Source organism: Corythoichthys intestinalis, unplaced genomic scaffold, assembly GCF_030265065.1.
Source record: "Corythoichthys intestinalis isolate RoL2023-P3 unplaced genomic scaffold, ASM3026506v1 HiC_scaffold_23, whole genome shotgun sequence".
Taxonomy (NCBI): Eukaryota; Metazoa; Chordata; class Actinopteri; order Syngnathiformes; family Syngnathidae; genus Corythoichthys; species Corythoichthys intestinalis.
This window is the reverse complement of record NW_026651592.1, coordinates 666399-688455: the sequence shown is the minus strand read 5'-3', so window position 1 is coordinate 688455 and position 22057 is coordinate 666399. Positions and strand designations below refer to the sequence as shown.

Genomic DNA, 22057 nt, shown 5'->3' with positions numbered 1-22057 from the left:
AATCACTCCTGAGACAACCCTTCCTGTTTGTATGCGGTACAGCTTTTGTACTTTTTTGTTTTATGTTTTTTTGCTCCCGATCCGATCCCGATCATTTTAGTTTGAGTATCTGCCGATCCCAATATTTCCCGATCCGATTGCTTGTTTTTGCTCCCAATTCAATTCCAATCATTCCCGATAATTTTTCCCGATCTTATACATTTTGGCAATGCATTCAGAAATAAATGAATAAACTCGGACAAATATATACATTCAACATACAGTACATAAGTACTGTATTTGTTTATTATGCCAATAAATCCTCAAGATGGCATTTACATTATTAACATTCTTTCTGTAAGAGGGATCCACGGATAGAAAGACTTGTGACTTTGTATATTGTGACTAAATATTGCCATCTAGTGTATTTGTAGAGCTTTAAGTAAATGATACTGCAGCCATTCAACCCAAATGCATGATGGGAAGTGGAACCATGACTGTGCGTAGTGCTACCAATTGATATATCTTCTCTGCGTTGGGAAATAACACAAGGTATTAAGAAAAAGATCAATTGCTACCTTGCTTCCTCACATTGCTTCCCATGATATTTCTAAACGTAGGGAGAGGGATTGAAAGGCTTTAGACTATTAAAAAAAGGCTCCAACGGCTGCCAAAATTCACTCTACTCATTTTACGCTGTCTTTTATGTCTCTAAATGGGTGATACAGTGCCATTAGATTGAGCGCGACAATGCGTGAGTGGTTCGTGCAACGCATGCATTAATTGCGTTAAATATTTAACATGATATATTTTTAAAAAATTAATTACCGCCGTTATCGGGATACATTTGATAACCCTACCTTAAGCCTAAACTAAAGACTCTGGATGAGTGTAACATATTATGTCTGTAACGTTAAATACAATTACAAAACGATTTAATTAAAAAAATAATAAAAATTTTAAAAAAGGCATGACCGATATTTTTTGCCGATTCCGATACTTTGAAAATGACGTGATCGGACCCGATCGATCGGCATATCTCTAGTTACAGCTTTACCAATTTCAAAAGTGAAGGACGTAAAAAGCTTCAAAAAGCACAACTGCCTTGTTGCTATCTGTAAAGCTGGACAATCTGACTTTTAGGACAAGTCATATTAATAAAGTAAAGAAAAAAATAAGATACTGTAAGGTACAATAAGGTCCTGTTTATGCGACTAAAAAAAAAAAAAAATAATAATGGTGACAAAATGGCGGATGAGACTCGGCGTTGTGAAGTCGAAATCGCGTAAATTAAGTACGTCACAACCCGGGGACTAGCTATATTTGCTTTTTCAAATGTATATTTATTTCAAAAAAATTTCGAGAGATTTATTTTTAAAAAAAAACACTACATTCAAAATAAAAAAAGGCAAAGAATGTGTAAATGTACTCAATTGATTTTATTCATTTTTAGATCACATACATTGTTAATTCTTAATTTAAAAAAAGATAACGTCGGATCGGATAATATCTATTCAACTTGTGAGGATGAACATTCAATAGAGAAAAATAAGATTGAATAGTTTTATGTTTGACAATTTAACACAAACAGCAGGTATGGTCATTGGCGTTTTTGGTCTTTACACATACTATGGTCAAAACAGGTAATATACAGTGCAAAATAGTGAGAAAAAAATTTATATATATATCATCTAACACAAACAGGGTTTGGAGAATATCTCTTTGTGAAATTAGGTATTGTACCCATCACCTTATCAAAAATATATACGTACATGCAATCAAGCTTCTCGAACACACATCTATATTAAATTTGAAAAGATTATAGTTAAGAAAAAATATATATAACATTGAAAAAAAGTATTATAAAAAATATTGACAAGTAGTTCAGTTCAATTCCAATGTTTCAGGCATGCGACCCAATAAAGTTTTTTTTTTTTTGCGCACTCAATAAAGCTTCTTCTTGAACAGGTCATGGAGCTGCGTCACACACAACGTCACACAGCCTACTCTTTCGCCGTTTGTGCGCTGCTGTCACTTCTACCCGCCAAGACGCCGACTCACCCGAAGAAAACAACGACAGATACGGCTCATCTTGTTCCTTGAGTTAACGAAATAATGCATTAGCTTGCGCTAAATTTAGTTTTAGATTCATTCTGCACGTTTCAAAGCCGCTCGCTCAATCCAACCGGCCGTTGCTTGCTTCGCTCATGCCTCATTTTCCTTAGTTGGCGCCTCGCTTGGAAATTTAATAATGTTCACATTCGGTTTGTCCTTCTTGACATCACAACGGCTCTTGGGATATGTAGTTGTTTGTGCTGCTTTCGGTTTTGAAAAAGGACAAGAAATGATGGAAATATGGACATAGATACATGGTCCATGCAGCGTTTTGATGCATATTTATGAGTGCAATAAAACTATAAAACTCAAATGAAATTATCTCCCGTTTTACTTGGTTGGTTGACTTCAAATAAAAACTGGTGTGGACATCTACTTCCGCACTTTCAAATGAGACCGACCAGCGGCACGTGGGTGACGTAATTACAGTGTGACGAAGCTTCAAAGACGATATGCGTAAACGCGTCGCTGCCGACACGTTCGGTGTTAAAGGGTTAATTCGTCGGTGGAGTTGATTTCAACAAATTCCAAAATGTTTGTCAGTTATTTTTTAGTTTCAGGACACTGGAGTGGCGAATCTAGCGCATGTCAACGGTGGTTGAAGTCAACTCCATCGACGAATTACACCCCCGCTAACTCGAAGCCTTATGTGAAAAATTCTGATCTTCCCCTTTAAATTCAATTATCGGGAAGTCAATTCCATGCGATGACATTTTTCTGTTACCATTCCTATGTTGAGCTAGCAAAAGGAAGAAAGTTACTTTGACAATAAAGTAATTGGTAATGTAACTAGATTATGTTTATGAGGCGTAATCACTAATTGAATTACTTTTTCAAGTAATCTGTGACAACACTGTCTACAACCAACACATTAAACCCATGTTAATGCAACAGCAAATAAAATGTTTTACATATGTCGACTTCGCAACATATTTTCTCCCCGTGTGCAGTCTAATAAAAGCAATGCATGGGCTAGGTAGTCATTAGAGTCCACTCCAAAGATAACCCGAGTTTATCAGGCCCTCGGCAGTGCCTGATAAGCATTACAGAGACGGCTGTCATCTGGCCGTCATTCAGAGTGGATTAAGAACCAATCTCCACTCTTTAACCTTGAGGGCTCTTTCAGGGCTCAGTGTTTTCCCTCTGTTTTAAAATGCCACAACAAGGCAAGGCTCTGTTGTGATCATCAACCGATTCCACATGATGATTGACCTTCAACCGACGTCGGGTCCGCCGACCGTGTCGAAAATCAGCTAGCCGTTGAAAAAAATACAGTAGGCCAGTACCCAGCGTCAGTAACCGGATTCTGCTCTGCCAGCGCAATCAGCTGATAGCTTATCAGCATCAGGGGTGTATGTAGAGCAGCCGCTTTCATAACCAGGAAGCGTTATTTGCCGACCTTGAGCCGCTACGGCCGCGCCGGCCATCCATATTCACCGACAACATCTAGTTTGTAGGAGATAATTGCTTTTTGCCGCATGCTGGCGCAGGAATAGATGAAGGGCACGGTGGGGACATCCTTCGCGGGGGGTCAACGAACACCGACGCGGGGTGAGTCGGGCCACCTCCCCCCAGGACCGTTTGGGATGCACGGCTCGCACACCGACGATGGGATTTTGCTCATTTTTTTACAGACGCACGCTGTTTTTCTTCCTGAATAAATCTCCTTTTTATCATGCAAATGCGCTCGGAAGAACAAAGGGACGTTTGGCTATTTTAATCAGGTGCTAGCAGGTGACACGCTGAGTTTGTGTTTGTCGGAGTCTGACGGTGTCGTGAATGCATGAGGATGTGGCACGTATTACCATACTAATATCAGGCCGCGTTATAGTCTGAAGGGCAATATCAGAAACTATCAAAACACATTGCAGAGTTCTCGTTACCATGACGATATGGGATAAAGATAACAAATGAGCTGTAAAACAGGGCCGGAGTGGGACTCTTTTTCTGCCTGGGAATTTCATGCCTCACACCGGCCCACTTTATATTACCGTAATTTCCCGAAGATAGCGCATACTTTTTTTTTCTCCCAAAATCAACTTGTAAAAATCATGGGTGCGCGTTATACACAGGTACATGGATGGAGAAATACGAAATATGAAAAATATTTTAACAAATTACGTCACAATGAAAAAAATGTGAAAACGTCACGGATATGTACTTCAAAACTATCGATTAATTGTATTTTTTTGTGACTGTCGCATTTTCCCCAATATGCTAGATGATAAATAATCGATCCAAACATAGAAAAATTGGAAAAAGAAAAAAAAACATTTAAAAGGGTAAATATATGAAAAAGAACATCTCGACCACTCCTTGATGTCTGCCATTTCTGCATCACGACCCTTGTGATGTGACCATGTTTTACCCATAAAATACCCCAAAAACCCGGCTGTAGCCATTCAGAACTGTCTTTTGACACTCGATGATACATGCTACATTGAGTTTTTGAATCGAAACAAGGTAAGTACGCGATAATATCTCGTTAAAATCAGTCTCTAATTCTGCTCTCGCATGCTCTCACCTCCAGTTAGGGTTTTGCTGTTTAATTATTATTATTATTATTTTTTCTTGAAATGCCCTCTTGTTCAAAAATGTTCTTCCCCCAGAACAATGAGATTTTAAGCTTTCCAATGATGTATCACAGTTGCATATAGGACCATTTTGAAATCCAGCCAAACTGGGGGTGTCAGTGTAGGACTGTCACCTGAGTGTTTTCCGCCATATACTGTATATACAGTATATACTTTAAAGACGGCACGTAATTGATGATATTAATTCTAATATTCCCTCACTGAACATGGCAATCCTACCTGCTTGCTCTGCACCTGTGATGTGCTTATAGTTATCACGGTTGGTGTATGCTGCTGCACCTTGTGAGGTGCTACAAGCCAAAGTTTCCACGGGTACTTGTTGTTGTCGTGCAAGTTGAATTTTATTCGCCAAACCCTTAACACTTTCATTGTAATCCTCTGTTGTTTGAGGCCGTGAGCTCATTGCATTTAAAAAATTGCTATTTTTGTACATTTTTCAGCTTTTTTAACAAGTGCTTTTCTCTTTTTATTTCTTATTTTTTCGGCTCCACCCTTGCGCCTTTTATCCATGATCCAAGCATCGAGCTAGTTGCTAATTTGGCTCAATACAGACTGATTAACGGGCAGAACAGCAGGTTTTATTTTTCACCTGCACACGTCAGAATGCGTCTAAAAAGATATACAGTGGTATCTCTACATACGAAGTTTAATCGTTCCAGGACCTTGTTTGTAAGTCGAAATGGTCGTATGTCGAGCAGGATTTTCCCATAGGAATACATTAATAATTCCATTAATTTGTTCCACAGCCCAAAAACATACACTAAATCCTTAATAAACACTGCTGGTACTAGTACTGGTACTACAAAAAGCAATTACACATAGCAAAACAAATCAATTATAAATAAAAATCATAATAATAATAATTCTTGTAATAATATAACGAATCGGGTTCTAATGTGGCAGACGTTTTTTGCTGTACCTGAACGCACTGCGCGGCTGACGTGTCAGTGAGGAAGCGGTGGAGGTTGAGCGTTTCAGTTTCAATGTTTTCTTGAGAACACTATCAACTTTTGTGTTGGATAAGTTGTGAAATAAATGTCAAAAACCTGACGAAGCTGGCTATTTCTTTGGCGATGTTACCACTAGGGGTGTGACAAAATATCGAAATGGTGATTTATCGTGGTAAAAATTAAAAATTAAAAAGGGACATTTTGCTACCAAAATCCTCCACCATAATTCATTCATTCGAAATAGGGCTGCAGCTATCGATTATTTTAGTACCCGATTAATCGATGATTTATTTCGAATAATCGGATAAGGGACAAAAAAAATTAAAAAACCTGAACTGAGCCTCTGACACTGTATGTATACATATATATGTATATATATATATTAGGGCTGTCAAAATTATCGCGTTGACGGGCGATAATTAATTTTTTAAATTAATCACGTTAAAATATTTGACGCAATTAACGCAGATGCCCCGCTCAGACATATTTAAATGACAGTACAGTGAAACGCTCACTTTTTGTGTTTTATGGAGTTTTGCCGCCCTCTGCTGGCGCTTGGGTGCGACTGATTTTATAGGCTTCGGCACCCATGACCATTGTGTAAGTAATTATTGACATCAACAATGGCGGGCTACTAGTTTATTTTTTGATTGAAAATTTTACAAATTTTATTAAAACGAAAACATTAAGAGGGTTTTTAATATAAAATTTCTATAACTTGTACTAACATTTTTCTTTTAAGAACTACAAGTCTTTCTATCCATCTTGTTGATTTATTGTTATAATCAACAAATACAATCCTTATGTACCGTATGTTGAATGTATACAGTGCCTTGCAAAAGTATTCGGCCCCCTTGAACCTTGCAACCTTTCGCCACATTTCAGGCTTCAAACATAAAGATATAAAATTTTAATTTTTTGTCAAGAATCAACAACCAGTGGGACAGAATCGTGAAGTGGAACAAAATTTATTGGAAAATTTAAACTTTTTTAACAAATAAAAAACTGAAAAGTGGGGCGTGCAATATTATTCGGCCCCCTTGCGTTAATACTTTGTAGCGCCACCTTTTGCTCCAATTACAGCGGCAAGTCGCTTGGGGTATGTTTCTATCAGTTTTGCACATCGAGAGACTGACATTCTTGCCCATTCTTCCTTGCAAAACAGCTCGAGCTCAGTGAGGTTGGATGGAGAGTGTTTGTGAACAGCAGTCTTCAGCTCTTTCCACAGATTCTCCATTGGATTCAGGTCTGGACTTTGACTTGGCCATTCTAACACCTGGATACGTTTATTTTTGAACCATTCCATTGTAGATTTGGCTTTATGTTTTGGATCATTGTCCTGTTGGAAGATAAATCTCCGTCCCAGCCTCAGGTCTTGTGCAGATACCAACAGGTTTTCTTCCAGAATGTTCCTGTATTTGGCTGCATCCATCTTCCCGTCAATTTTAACCATCTTCCCTGTCCCTGCTGAAGAAAAGCAGGCCCAAACCATGATGCTGCCACCACCATGTTTGACAGTGGGGATGGTGTGTTCAGGGTGATGAGCTGTGTTGCTTTTACGCCAAACATATCGTTTTGCAATGTGGCCAAAAAGTTCAATTTTGGTTTCATCTGACCAGAGCACCTACTTCCACATGTTTGGTGTGTCTCCCATGTGGCTTGTGCCAACTTTAAACGAGACTTTTTATGGATATCTTTGAGAAATGGCTTCCTTCTTGCCACTCTTCCATAAAGGCCAGATTTGTGCAGTGTACGACTGATTGTTGTCCTATGGACAGACTCTCCCACCTCAGCTGTAGATCTCTGCAGTTCATCCAGAGTGATCATGGGCCTCTTGGCTGCATCTCTGATCAGTTTTCTCCTTGTTTGAGAAGAAAGTTTGGAAGGACGGCCGGGTCTTGGTAGATTTGCAGTGGTCTGATGCTCCTTCCATTTCAATATGATGGCTTGCACAGTGCTCCTTGAGATGTTTAAAGCTTGGGAAATCTTTTTGTATCCAAATCCGGCTTTAAACTTCTCCACAACAGTATCTCGGACCTGCCTGGTGTGTTCCTTGGTTTTCATAATGCTCTCTTCACTTTAAACAGAACCCTGAGACTATCACAGAGCAGGTGCATTTATACGGAGACTTTATTAAACACAGGTGGATTCTATTTATCATCATCGGTCATTTAGGACAACATTGGATCATTCAGAGCTCCTCACTGAACTTCTGGAGTGAGTTTGCTGCACTGAAAGTAAAGGGGCCGAATAATATTGCACGCCCCACTTTTCAGTTTTTTATTTGTTAAAAAAGTTTAATCCAATAAATGTTGTTCCACTTCACGATTGTGTCCCACTTGTTGTTGATTCTTGACAAAAAAATTAAATTTCATATCTTTATGTTTGAAGCCTGAAATGTGGCGAACGGTTGCAAGATTCAAGGGGGCCGAATACTTTTGCAAGGCACTGTATATATAATTTTATATATTATTATTATATTATATTAATTAATATACTTTTTGGGAAAAATCACAATTTCTTTAAGTAGTCACATGAATAAAGAGGTGGCCTGTGAAAATTAACATAAACAACTCGGAAAGGACTTTCCAGAGAGTACTTGGTGAGTCACTCTTTAAACAATCATGTGGTATCAATATCTGATTGGACTTTCTTAAACATGTATAATCTACGTGACATGGTTAGTGCTGATTGGGATTGACAACAGAATCATTAGATAAACTGCCAACAGTGGCGCCTTCGATGGGGCCACTTAAAATCTTGGGGTGGCCAAAACTAAAAGCCATAATTTTGGGTTTTCATTATATTATTGCAGTAAAAAGGTCAGGGGAAAACTATCAGAAAGACTTAAGGACACGGCTACTGATATACTTTGGTGTATTGTGTAATATTTGATGTTACTAATGATTTAATGTGAATAGTCCATAACTGTCCAGTCAACATTTTGAGTTCTACAACAATTCTGTTTTATTGTGTTATGTATACAGTATATTAAGCATAAGGTGTACATTTAACTTGGGCTGTCAAACGATTAACATTTTTAATCGCGTTAATCACAGCTTAAAAATTAATCGTAATTAATCGCAATTCAAGCCATCTCTAAAATATGCCATATTTTTCTGTAAATTATTGTTGGAAAGGAAAGACGGATATATACATTCAACATACTGTACATATGTACTGTATTTGTTTATTATAACAATAAATCCACAAGATGGCATTAACATTATTAACATTCTTTCTGTGAAAGGGATCCACGGATAGAAAGACTTATAAAAATGTGAGTTTGTATATTGTGACTAAATATTGCCATCTAGTGTATTTGTTGAGCTTTCAGAAAATGATACTGTAGCCACCTAACTGTTCTGCCCAAATGCATGATGGGAAGTGGTGCAACCATGACTGTGTGTGGTGGCTGCAAAAGCTATATCTTCTCTGTGTTGGGTACACAACAGGGTATTAAGAAAAAGATCAACTCCTGTCATTCTTCCCCACGTCGCTTCTCACAATATTTATAGTTGCTGTGGGAGAGATGACGACGCTTTTGCCAATTAAAAGCACGGTCTCAATGAATGCTTATATCTACTCCACTCACTTGACACTGCCTCTTATCTCTGTATACAAGTAAAACGGCGCCATTGTAGGCTGTTTGCGGCAATGCGTGAATGTGTCGTACCGCGAATACGTTAATTGCGATAAATATTTTCACGTGGTTAATTACTGCCCGTTAAAGCGATAAATTTGACAGCCCGACATTTATCTAAACATAATAAATGCATTCATTTGGGATGAAATGCATAACTGATGCTACAACAATCTAACGATATACTGGCAAGCAGGGTGGCCAGTGGAGTGGCCAACCAATTTATAGGGGTGGCCGTGGCCACCCCTGGCCACCCCCTGGGGGCGCCACTGGCTGCCAAATGAAAATATTTAAACACTCCCTACACTTGTCGCTGCGACAGTGCAGTAAAGCTGGGTGTGCCAAAATTCTTGGCCCTCTTGGAGCCCCTGCTGGCTGGGGGCCCTAGGCAATTGCCTGGTTTGCCTAATGGGACGCGACCCCTCTGCCGATACCATGTTTCTTGAAAAGAAAATACATATCTTTACATTTTTTAAAAATTGCTATCATAGCTCGATACATTTGGGCATTTAATCATGTTTAAACAGTTTAATTCTAAAAACAAATAGAGTTTTGGCTCTATATATATCAAGAAAAACAGCAAAAAAAAAAATCCTAGGAGAAACCCTGACTTGAGTGTCTCATGAGTCCACTCCAGTTGATGACATATAATGGAGGCTCTCAAGGTAGTCTAGAAATGATAACATAATTCACTCTTTAAAGGCGGGAACATCTAGCGGGTGGTAGCAAAGCAGACCCGTCTGCAGATACAGCATGTCTCAAGCGAAAGGGCTCCTGATTGATTTCCCATCACGGGGTCAAGACTTCAGCCGAAGAACATGTGGTCAAACATTGAATGAAAAGCCCAGTCGTGTGGGTCAATGGCCCCCATTTAGAAAGAAAAAGAAAATGTATAGCACAATAGCAAACACCCAGCGGCTCTCAATTGACTTTTCTGTCAGTCTCTGCAAGTGTCCTTTCCCAAATATCTTTTTTTCAATGGAAAAGTAATAAGGCTAAGGTTCAGTGCGCTTTTAAACGACTCGATGTGTTGATTTGTCGGTTGATTTGCTCGATGGGGAAATACAAAAACTTTTAAAGCTCATTGGCTCCCTTTGAAGTGGGAGGGATTGCAGCGAATGAACGAACATCCAGTGATAAACTCATTTCAAAAGTTTTGATCTAGTCTTTTAGAGCCACCAGATTGGATATACGGGGAGTATTCGGTTTCTTTGACCTTTAACGTTTCGACTTTATGAAATTGTAAAATGAACAAAGACAGGACAGACACTGACAAATACAGGTAGTCCACGGGTTACGACGTACCGGACGTACGTCATTTCGACTTTACGACGCGAGTCTCTTCCACAAATACATCTCCAGTCATTTTTTGTTTTTTGATGATATTTTCCTTCTCTCACCTTCCTACTCTTTCCAAAGCCCCCTTTTCTCAAGGCGACTCACCCCAAAATAAAGCCAGAATATATACAGTGGGGCAAATAAGTATTTAGTCAACCACTAATTGTGCAAGTTCTCCCACGTGAAAATATTAGAGAGGCCTGTAATTGTCAACGTGGGTAAACCTCAACCATGAGAGACAGAATGTGGAAAGAAAAAAAAAAACAGAAAATCACATTGTTTGATTTTGAAAGAATTTACTTGAAAATCATGGTGGAAAATAAGTATTTGGTCAATACCAAAAGTTCATCTCAATACTTTGCTATGTACCCTTTGTTGGCAATAACAGAGGCCAAAAGTTTTCTGTAACTCTTCACAAGCTTTTCACACACTGTTGCTGGTATTTTGGCCCATTCTTCCATGCAGATCTCCTCTATAGCAGTGATATTTTGGGGCTGTCGTTGTGCAACACTGACTTTCAACCCCCTCCACAGATTTTCTATGGGGTTGAGATCTGGAGACTGGCTAGGCCCCTCCAGGACCTTGAAATGCTTCTTACGAAGCCACCCCCTTGTTGCCCAGGCTGTGTGTTTGCGATCATTGTCATGCTGAAAGACCCAGCCACGTCTCATCTTCAACGCCCTTGCTGATGGAAGGAGATTTTCACTCAAAATCTCTCGATACATGGCCGCATTCATTCTTTCCTTTACACAGATCAGTCGTCCTGGTCCCTTTGCAGAAAAACAGCCCCAAAGCATGATGTTTCCACCCCCATGCTTCACAGTGGGTATAGTGTTCTTCGGATGCAATTCAGTATTCTTTCTCCTTCAAACACGAGAAGCTGTGTTTCCAACAAAAAGTTCTATTTTGGTTTCATCTGACCATAGCACATTCTCCCAGTCCTCATCTGGATCATCCAAATGCAGACGGGCCTGGACGTGTACTAGCTTCAGCAGGAGGACACGTCTGGCAGTGCAGGATTTGTGTCCCTGGTGGCGCAATGTGTTACTGATAGTAGCCTTTGTTACTGTGGTCCCAGCTCTCTGAAGGTCATTCACTAGGTCCCCCCATGTGGTTCTGGGATTTTTGCTCACCGTTCTTGTTATCCTTTTGACGCCACAGGGTGAGATCTTGTATGGAGCCCTAGATCGAGGGAGTTTATCAGTGGTGTTGTATGTCTTCCATTTTCTAATAATTGCTCCCACAGTTGATTTCTTTACACCATGCGTTTTACCTATTGCAGATTCAGTCTTCCCAGCCGGGTGCAGGTCTACAATTTTGTCTCTGGTGTCCTTCGACAGCTCTTTGGTCTTGGCCATAGTGGAGTTTGGAGTGTGACTGACTGAGCTTGTGGACAGGTTCATTTATACCGATAATGAGTTAAAACAGGTGCCATTAATACAGGTAACGAGTGGAGCCTCGTTATACCTCGTAAGACCTCGTTAGAAGAAATTAGACCTCTTTGACATCCAGAAATCTTGCTTGTTTGTAGGTGACCAAATACTTATTTTCCACTGTAATTCGGAAATAAATTCTTTAAAAATTAAATTAATTAAATTATAATATAATATCTATAAAATATATATAATTAAAATTAATAAATTAATTTTCGTTTTTTTCCCCCCACATTCTGTCTCTCATGGTTGAGGTTTACCCGTGTTGACAATTACAGGCCTCTATAATCTTTTCAAGTAGGAGAACTTGCACAATTGGTGGTTGTCTAAATACTTATTTGTGCCAGTGTGTGTGTATATATATATTTTTGAGCCCGAACAGCCATTGAATATAACAGCATTTAACAAAACGTACCTCACAGTATCTTATTCTTTACTAGGGATTGGAATCGAAATCCATCCATGAACTGCTCAACAATACTCCTCCGTCCTCCGTTCGGCAGTCTTTATACATTTAAGTGACAATTCTTATTTTGGTACCATTGCCGAAGAGATCACCAGCTTCGTCAGGTTTTTAATAATTTATTTCAGAACTTGTGGAACACAACATGCACTGCAACAACAGGACGTGAAAAGAGAAAGTCAACTGCACTCACTCAGTCTGCTGTCAGCCTCACGGTGCGTTCAGGTACACTACGCAAAATACATAATGTGTTTCTTTTGCACTTATAATTCCTTTTTGCAATAGTTACAGGGGTATTTATTAAGGATTTTGTATAAAAGCACTGCAGATAGTCTGGTTAGAACAATAATGATGCCTGTCCCCTAATTTATCAGAACAAAACCTTCTGTTCATCAACGTGTTGCTTTTTATTTTCTTTCTATGAGAACTTAGGTCTTAGCTTTCTTTAGGTGGCCAAAATATGCCTGATCATAAAAACAACAAATTGCAACTCGCCACCAGGGGGATCTAAAACACGTAACATGCAAACAACCTGGAATTTTTAACAGATTTAGTGTAGGTTTTTGGGCTGTGGAACGAATTAATGGAATTATAATGTATTCTTATGAGAAAATCCTTCTCGACATACGACTATTTTGACTTACAAACAAGGTCGTAGAACCAATTAACTTCGTATGTCGAGGTAACACTGTAAAAGGAATCATTCACAATTAAATAACGTTTACATTAGTTACCCCAGAGGGGGTGACCAAAGCATCACTAATACAGGCAGGCAATCATAGCAATGACAATTCCCAAGATGTATTTTGCTGCGCTTTTTCACAGATTTTGTACTGTATTGCTTTTCTAGTTTTCTTAGTTACTATTTCTTTCTGGTAAAGCAATAATTATATATATAAAGAGTTTAGTATTCATTATTTTTCAATCATTTATTGTTCATTTAATTTTGAACCATGAATGCAAATTGTCTTCTCACATAAATAAATCCAAAATCTTAGTTTGTAGATATCTAGTTTTCAATAAGCAAAACTGCTATGCTAGGTTGTGACCTGACCTTGTTCAAAAGTAGAAGACGAGTCACAATAAAGGAAACATACATATTGGTCCAAGGCCAATATTGATATAATCCGATATAATTTTAAAATGCTTTTTATCGGTTACCTGATAATATCTGACAACTTACAAAAATACAGTATACTAGTAAAAATTGTTGGGTGCTGCTTATAGACAGATGTGCCTTACAGTCCAAAACGATAAACATCACCATACAGTCATAGGCGGAGTTTAACTTTTGGGGAAGGGGGGGCACCACATATTGATGACCCCGAAACGCAGTGTCAGCAATAAAATTAACTAACAAGAATATTTATAATAATAAGTTGACAATGAGCGTTTTTCGTTTCCCATCATTCTGGAGGGGAATTCTAAATCAGGCTGCTTAGGCAATACTTTTCACCAAGATCGTCACCCATTGAATATGGTACGCCCGCAGGTGTCGCGTCAATGTCGTTACCCAAGTCAAAAATTGTATCCCCTGGGTGGAGCCATATGGAGGTAGATTTGTGTCTTTATTATTCAATCAAAAAAAGCCGCTTCAATGAAAATATACATTTTCAATTAAAAAAAAAGTCGCTTCAATAAAAAAAAACAAATGCGTGTGAAAGCTATTTTTCTGTGATTGAATTTTTTTTGATTGGAGTCAAGCTTTTTTTTTTTTTTGATTGAAGCAACTTTTTTGGTTGAAGTAATGTTGATTTGTGTTTGGGCCACATTTTAGCAAGGACGTTTTTGTCTTTATTATTCAATCAAAAAATAAGTTGCTTCAAACAATGTTTTCAAAAAGAAAAATCACTTCAATCAAACAAAGTAAAAATGTTCAATCGTAGAAAACGAAAAAATATTTGAGATGAAAAAATTTGCATTTGAACACATCATTTTTCATTGAAAAAGTGTTTTTTGATTGAAACAATCCTTTTTGTGTTTGGGCCATATTATAGGTAGGATATTTGTGTCTAAATCATTCAATCAATCAAAGAAAAAAATCATTTGAAAAATAAAATTGCCCTCCCTCTATTTTGTTGTTGTTGTTGTTGAAAATGATATGCAAAGCAAATGACCGTCTAAGCTGCTAGTCAAATGATCTGTTCGAAAAATAATTTTGACCCAAAAATCTCAGTTCGGTACGTACCTCGGTTTTGAGGTCATGGTTCAGTTCATTTTCGGTACAGCAAGAAAACAAAATGCAAAATATAAATGTGCTAGTTGTTTATTACACACCTTTGTGCTTTCAACAATAGGAACATTAGCCTATAGAGCCTACCCACGTACCACGTGCTCGCTGTATGGTTCCGCCCACTTGTCCGTCATTTTGACTCTGTATTAGCATTGTTTTCAATTGATGGCGGAATTTAAAATGCATTTCATGGAAGACCCGGTGCTTTCTGATGCCGCAAACTCACTGGATCTGTTGCATAAAAGGCGTTATGAGGAAAAGCTTCGTTCTATACAGTCGCCAGATCCATATTTGATGCCCAAATCGATGTTTTTCGACCCACTGTCTTCGCCCTGTCTGCCTGACATCTGCTACGCAGATATTTACAATTATCTTGTCCACACTAAATCAGCCTATTCTCACGAAAATATGAAAAACTTCAAGAGCTTGGAGGCTTATAAATAATTCGTTGCTGGTTGGGTGAAACAGGTCCTCGTCCACGAAAATTCGGCAGGAATCTATCTTGTGCTTGGAAAGGTGAGTTACGAAATTTTCAATTCAAAATCTTTTGTTATTGCTAACATCCACTGTCAAGTCTAATGTATTTCATGTCGTTTGTCAATGGAGTTAAGGCTTTTAATGTTTATATGGTTTAGCGATAGCACTCTCACTACATACATACGTGTATGTTGTCGGCGATTAGCCTAGCAATGATCTTAATTGTGGTTATTTGTCAGCCCCGTAGACGAGGCCAGTTTCTTTCACTTGGTACCAGCTAAATATTATTCAAAAAATAACGATGGTGGAAGAAAGGGAAGTCACAAACATCTTGAATTTGAAACTATGTCGTACTACGTCGTATGTTGTCGGCGATTAGCCTAGCAATGATCTTAATTGTGGTTGTCAGGCCAAACCCCTCTAAATATATATTAAATGCATCTTACCGGATATAAAATGACTACTACATAGTCTGTGGTGATTTTTTGGTGTCCAGTTTTCACGTCGAATTGCAGCCGTCCATTTCGCTCTCCTCTTTGGATCCCTCGGAATACGGTAAAACTTCAAGTCTCTCCTTCCATCTTCTCTGTTAGTGCAACCAACAGCCACACACGCCTTCACCATTTTGATTATTAATGTTAAGGAGCAGAAAAACACGCCGTAAATAGAAGAAATGTACGTAGCCGTAACAGGTTAACACTATGTTTTGACGGACAAGTGGGCGGAACCATACAGCGAGCACGTGGTACGTGGGTAGGCTCTATACAAAGCTAGAATTCTGCTCAAAAAGTAACGGGTATTTAAAGATAATCCAACAACAATTTGCCTTTACCTAACCCTAACCCCGCGTATTTGTAAGCTTTCTTTCTGAAAGAAAGAAGAAAAAAGAAGTCCTGTGCCAAAGAGAAAAGCAATCCCAATGACAAAGATTTTAACATGCATTTTACAAATGAAATGCCTCAATGAATCATTTTTTCCCCTTATGAACGGTTTTCAAAAGCTTTATTGGTGGATTTTCTCAAGTTAAAGCGCCACACAGAAATTAATAAATGTAATTGTGTAAGACGGATCTGTGTAATATTATTATTTGATTACAGATGTTTTAGCTCATTTAAATTTATTGTATTTTAATGGGCTATTATTTATTTTATTATGTGTTTATATTTTACAAATGTCATGTAGGATTCATTTATATTGTATATTTGATGTTGTATAACTTTAGTTCCTATGTGAATATTAGTTCCCACTTGTTTTGTTGTGGTAGGAGGGTTTTGTATTGAACACGGCCCGTGTTGGTTATTATTATAGCAGAGAAGACAGCAATAAATCAACAAAAACAAGTCAACTGTGCCCCGATCTACCACTCAAGAGCTCTGATGGACTCAAAAAGTGGGTTACGACTGCATATTAGTTTGAAAATCGACCGGATCCACCATATTTTTACACGAGTGACTTCCGGTCTGCCCGATCCTAGCTACCAGTAGTAGTAAACTCTAATAAACTCTGCCGTTCTTTTCGTGTGCGTTGTGTTGAGCCGCTTCTGGGACGCATCTAACATGCGGCTGCACTGCGACTGGTGAGCATTGCCTGATTGACATAACGCCCGCGTTTCACTGCGTTCTCGCGGCGGCCACGTTGTCGCGCCGTTGACGTTTCTGGGTTATACTGTCGGACCGTGTTGGTCCTCATTATAGTAGAGAAGACGGAGTAAATATAATTTACACAAAGAAACTGTAACCCGATTGACTCACAGCCTTGGAAAGTAAGGGTTACATTACGTCAGAAACTCGTTCGGTACGCCTTCGTTCCGAACCAAAACGGTTCAATCCAAATACATGTACCGTTACACCCTTAATTTATAGGAAAGTCAATTTCATGCAATGGCATTTTTCGGCCACCAGTACAGTTCATACGAAACGTTAATTTGTGGCCTACATGACCCAAACTTTGTTTGTTCTTTATATAACTTTTTTTTTTTTTTTTTTTTTTAAATAAAATATTTTCACATACAGTATATTTTTTTAATCTGTCACTGCCCTTTAAAGGCCTATTAATGTTATAAGATCACTGATATCATATTGAATTGTTTTTGAGCTGACAGTTTGTGGTACATTTCCAGTTTAAACTAAAAAATTGAGGACAACTACCCGCAGTTTTTCGCTATTGGCAGCCTGCCTGAGTCCCTATTACTATACTGCTTTGTCACATATTTGAGGAGACACTAATTAGCCATAGAAGCAAGAGCCACAGATGCAAAGCAGTGGCGTGTGCAAGATGAAACCCAGTTAAAAATGGAATGGTGTCAGCTGTAGGAAGATGACAATGAGCCAGACAGACAATATCTCCAGTCAGTGTAACATCTCCATTTTGAAGTGAGGGTCTGAATTGGGTTCAAAAGTTCACAGCAAGTGGAAAAGAATCATCTCTTGAGCTCCTCTACAGTATGTCTTACCTATGCCGGAAGTCTTTATTTCTGCCGAAAGCAGCCAACAGAAGAGGACAAGACAGACAGTAAATGTTAGTTGTTAGTAAAGAGAGGCTTAAAAAACAGTTAGTAGGCAGAATTAATCAAACGGAACATTATATCTCCCCAAGCTCGTCTGGGAGGACATTAACAAAGACATTGATCGCTTAATCAAAGACAAAACCATCGGGTTCTAACTGATACAGGTGCACGGGCCGAGAGGACCTTCCATCTTGCGTCTCCAGGGTCTTTCTGTCGATTTGAATCGACTGATTTTCTTTTAGAATGAGGAGACTGGTGTTCTGCCAAAATGGCGAAACGACCTACAAGAGGTAAATTTGGCTAGGTTCATACTACAGGTCTTAATGCACAAATACGATTTTTTGTCATATCCGTTTTTTTGGCGTTCCCGTTCAGACTGCCTTTGTCCATTGAGACCGTTCAAGTATTACGCATGCGCACTAATTCGCAGTCCGAGATGCGCTCAGCAAAGAGACCCGCATGCGCAGAAGCATCAAAACAAATTACTAGAGCTGAAACGAATACTCAAGCAACTCGAGTAACTCGAGTTTAAAAACTGATTTGAGTAATTTTACTCACCTCGAGTAATTGTTTAATTTTGACAGCTCTAAGCATCACGTTTTGCCCGGACTACTTTTAATGCAGGACAACGTGCTGATGTCACGTGCGTAGAGGAAGAAGCAATAAAAAAACAAACAAAAAAAAAACACTGCAGCCGACAGCCGCTACAAATGACGTCGACGTTGCTAAAAACTAGCCCGCATGATGCTAAGGTGGTAGCAGGTAGCGTCTGATGCGTCTCACAGAGATCACATGTATGTTGAACTAGATGCGAAATGACAGAGTCAGCGGTGTTAGATAACAGCCGCCATCTTAAAGCAGTAGACTTCTAAGCGCTAATAAATAAGTTTAACGTTACTGTCACTCGCTCATGTAACGTTAGCCCCGCGGAGGGTTAGGTTTCTATTAATTATGACCACTGTCAATGTGTGGCTAACGTGTCTTACATACAGGCTTTATTTAATCTGTGAAAACATAGCGCTGTAGAGTGATGAGGGGGTAAAATAAAAACTTGATAATGCTAACTGTCAATTTTAGCTCAGTAGTCATTGGTGGATAAAACACCAAGTAGCACTGGTCCCTAATGTGCTCCAATACAGCAGGTATCATACATTTATTTTGAACACTGCAAAAACTCAAAATCCTATCAGGACTTACAGTTTAGACCAGTGGTCCCCAAACTATGGCCCGCGGACTGGATACGGCCCGCCTCCACATTTGGTCCGGCCCCCTGAACAATACCAGAGAGCATTTTTTTTTTTGTTTTTTTGTTTTCTCAATAGTGTTATTTATTTCCTGGCCTGTTTCTGTGAAGAACTCAGAGAGGGTTATTTGGTTATTATCTATTTAATTAATAGTGTTATTATTCTTCATTATTATCATATTATATTATTATTTTTATTCTATTTACTTTTGTTCCGTGAAGAATCCAGAAAGGGTTGTTTTATTGTGGCTTTCTGAAAAACAACCATTTTTTACATTTAGGCACTCCTTCAATCGTTACACTTTTTCTGTTACAAACTAACCCCGGCCCCTCATCAGAGAAGGGAAAAGTTATGTGGCCCTCACAGGAAAAAGTCTGGGGACCCCTGGTTTCGACTAACTTATAACTTAACTACAACTTAAAAATAGCGTGACACAAATAGAAATTCAATTGAAACACGTGGGGAAAACACCTAACTTTTAAGTGACCTGTGTTATCAAGCATAATGGCATTTTTAGTTAAGAAATGTATGTATACAGTATGTATAGATATATTTTTTTATAAGATCTAAAAGTTTTTGAGTGAAAACAGTGAATTAGTCTTTTTTTTTAATCCTAGTTACATCTGCGATGCAATTGTTGGCTGTTTTCAAAAATGTACATCGAAAAAAAAGACATTGATTGACTGAAAATGGTTCAATATTAGATGAAATTCTTGTTCTCTCATGTATATCTATAATTGCTTTTCACCTAAAGATATATGTTTTATCCGATTACTCGATTAATCGACAGAATTTTCAGTCGATTACTCGATTACTAAAATATTCGATAGCTGCAGCCCTACAAATTACACATGCTAGCTGTATGTCATTCCAGAGTGATCATATTTTGATTTCCAAACACAAACACACATGAGCCTTGACGTGTATGCGTGGTATGACGTGGGTGCGTCACTTTGCCCCAACTCAGTGCAATAATTAGTGTTGTTAATCTTACTTTAAAAAAGTAATTGATTACAGTTACAAATTACTTCTCCCAAAAGTAATTGCGTTAGTAACTCAGTTACCTGAATGTGAGATCAAGATTTTGCCGATTTAGGAGCATTTTAGATAAAAAGTTACTTAGGTTCGCTAGGAAGGTTCTCTACAACATAGCCTTCCTGAGAGGTCTACTGCTTTAAGATGGCGGCTGTTTACAAACGCATCTAGTCCTTTATTTATTTATTTATGTTGCGAATGCAACCGTGTCTGTCATTTGCATCTAGTTCTTTATATATGTGATACTGTATCTACCAAAGCATCATGTGGCCGTAGTTTGTAGGCTATTGGCTACAGTCAGGTATTATTGGAGCCACCTAGCATAGTAGCATCGCATTTGCAATGGTGTCACCCTCCATTGCCTCCTCCCCACTCCTGCTCTTCTCTCTTGTCTCCGTGAGTCCGTCTTTCTCAGACTTTTCTCGCGTCTGTCAACCAACATAGTAACGCACGCCTTTCCCGCCTCAGTAACGGTAACGGCGTTGCCAAGATGAGAAAAGTAATTAATTAGATTACTCACTACTGAAGAAAATAACGCCGTTAGTCACGCCGTTATATTCTAACGCCGTTATTAACAACACTGGCAACAATGAAATATTGCTCATTCGGCGAACAGAATGAAAATCGAAAATTCTAAGGCTTATTCTTTTCTTCATTTTATTTTTTTCATGACTGTGGTCAAGACCGCTTCGTGCTTAAAAGCAGAATTCAAGCTAGGCGCTAATTAGGGTTGTTCCGATCATGTTTTTTTGCTCCCGATCCGATCCCGATCGTTTTAGTTTGAGTATCTGCCGATCCCGATATTTCCAATATTGCGATAATTCCAATCATTCCCGATAATTTTCCCCGATCATATACATTTAGGCAATGCATTAAGAAAAAAATGAATAAAACTCGGACGAATATATACATTCAACATACAGTACATAAGTAATGTATTTGTTTATTATGACAATAAATCCCCAAGATGGCATTTACATTATTAACATTCTTTCTGAACCTAGCCATAGACACCCCAAGTACTACCGTGTGCTTTCAACTTGTTTCATTTAGATGCATCCAGGCAGAACGAATTAAAAATGCCTGAAGAAAATACTTAAATGTAGTTATTGTATATCAAACAAGGACGGTTTAAATATGCTGCGTGACTAATGTGGTCAACAGATCAACACTCTGCTTTAACGCTAACACAAGAAAACACAATGGTTAAAAGTATGAGAGGGAAATACATGCAAAACGTATTTTTGAGGCAATGAAAAGGTAATAAAAAAAAAAACAATAAAAACAAAAATGGTGAGTACTCTCGGCTTTTAACCGATGTGCTCATGCGTGCGGATGCTAGCGCAAGCACACTGCGCATTATGTAGGACGTCTCGCCGTGTAGCAAGGAATTGCAGAACACCGGTACCAGACTGTGGACTATTGTTAAACAGCCTTACAGAAAGATTAAAGTTGCAATAAAAAAAATCAGGTACATCTGTATCATGTCAGATAGCTCGTAATACGATTCAAAAGTTTTAAAAATGTCTTTTGAGAGTTTGTAATGAAAACTTGACAAAATGATGCGACGGAATAAAAAAATTGCGATTGCTAGCATGAGATTACGGCAATTAACTGTGATTAATCGTGTAGTTGTACATTAAAAAAAGAATAATAATTCAAAAGTAGTAATACATGAAGGAATAGAAGGTAAATGAAGTTCTATTTAGCTTTTAATGCTACTCTTGGCTCGGTAGCATAAACAGTAGTTGAATTTACAGGTAGCACACAAGCTACACGTCCACCACTCCAATGGACAGAACTCTGAACTGCTGAAGTTAATGCTCAATTAAAATATTTAACTACATATACTGACCAGTCGCAGAATGACGTGACAGAGAGGTAGTGTGTTGCATTGTGGGAGTTGTTAGGGGGCGGAGTGCTAGCATTAAGGTGGCATTGTATTTTTCGGCAGTGCTAATTTGAAAAAAATAAAAAAATAAATAAACAAATAAAAGTGACCTCCGTGAAGTTGGCCCCCCCACCAGACGGAAATTTATACAAAATT

The 22057-nt window shown here is 38.5% G+C and overlaps 1 protein-coding gene across 7 annotated transcripts in view; it reads right to left on the bottom strand.

Moving 5' to 3' along the window:
• Positions 1-22057, bottom strand: part of LOC130911193 (teneurin-4-like) — a 599534-nt gene that overhangs the window by 133291 nt on the left and 444186 nt on the right. For all 7 annotated transcript variants that reach the window (XM_057828990.1, XM_057828991.1, XM_057828993.1 and 4 more), the window contains one exon: positions 17678-17698. In XM_057828990.1, coding sequence (XP_057684973.1) covers positions 17678-17698 — 21 coding nt within the window. The remainder of the gene's footprint in view (positions 1-17677; positions 17699-22057) is intronic.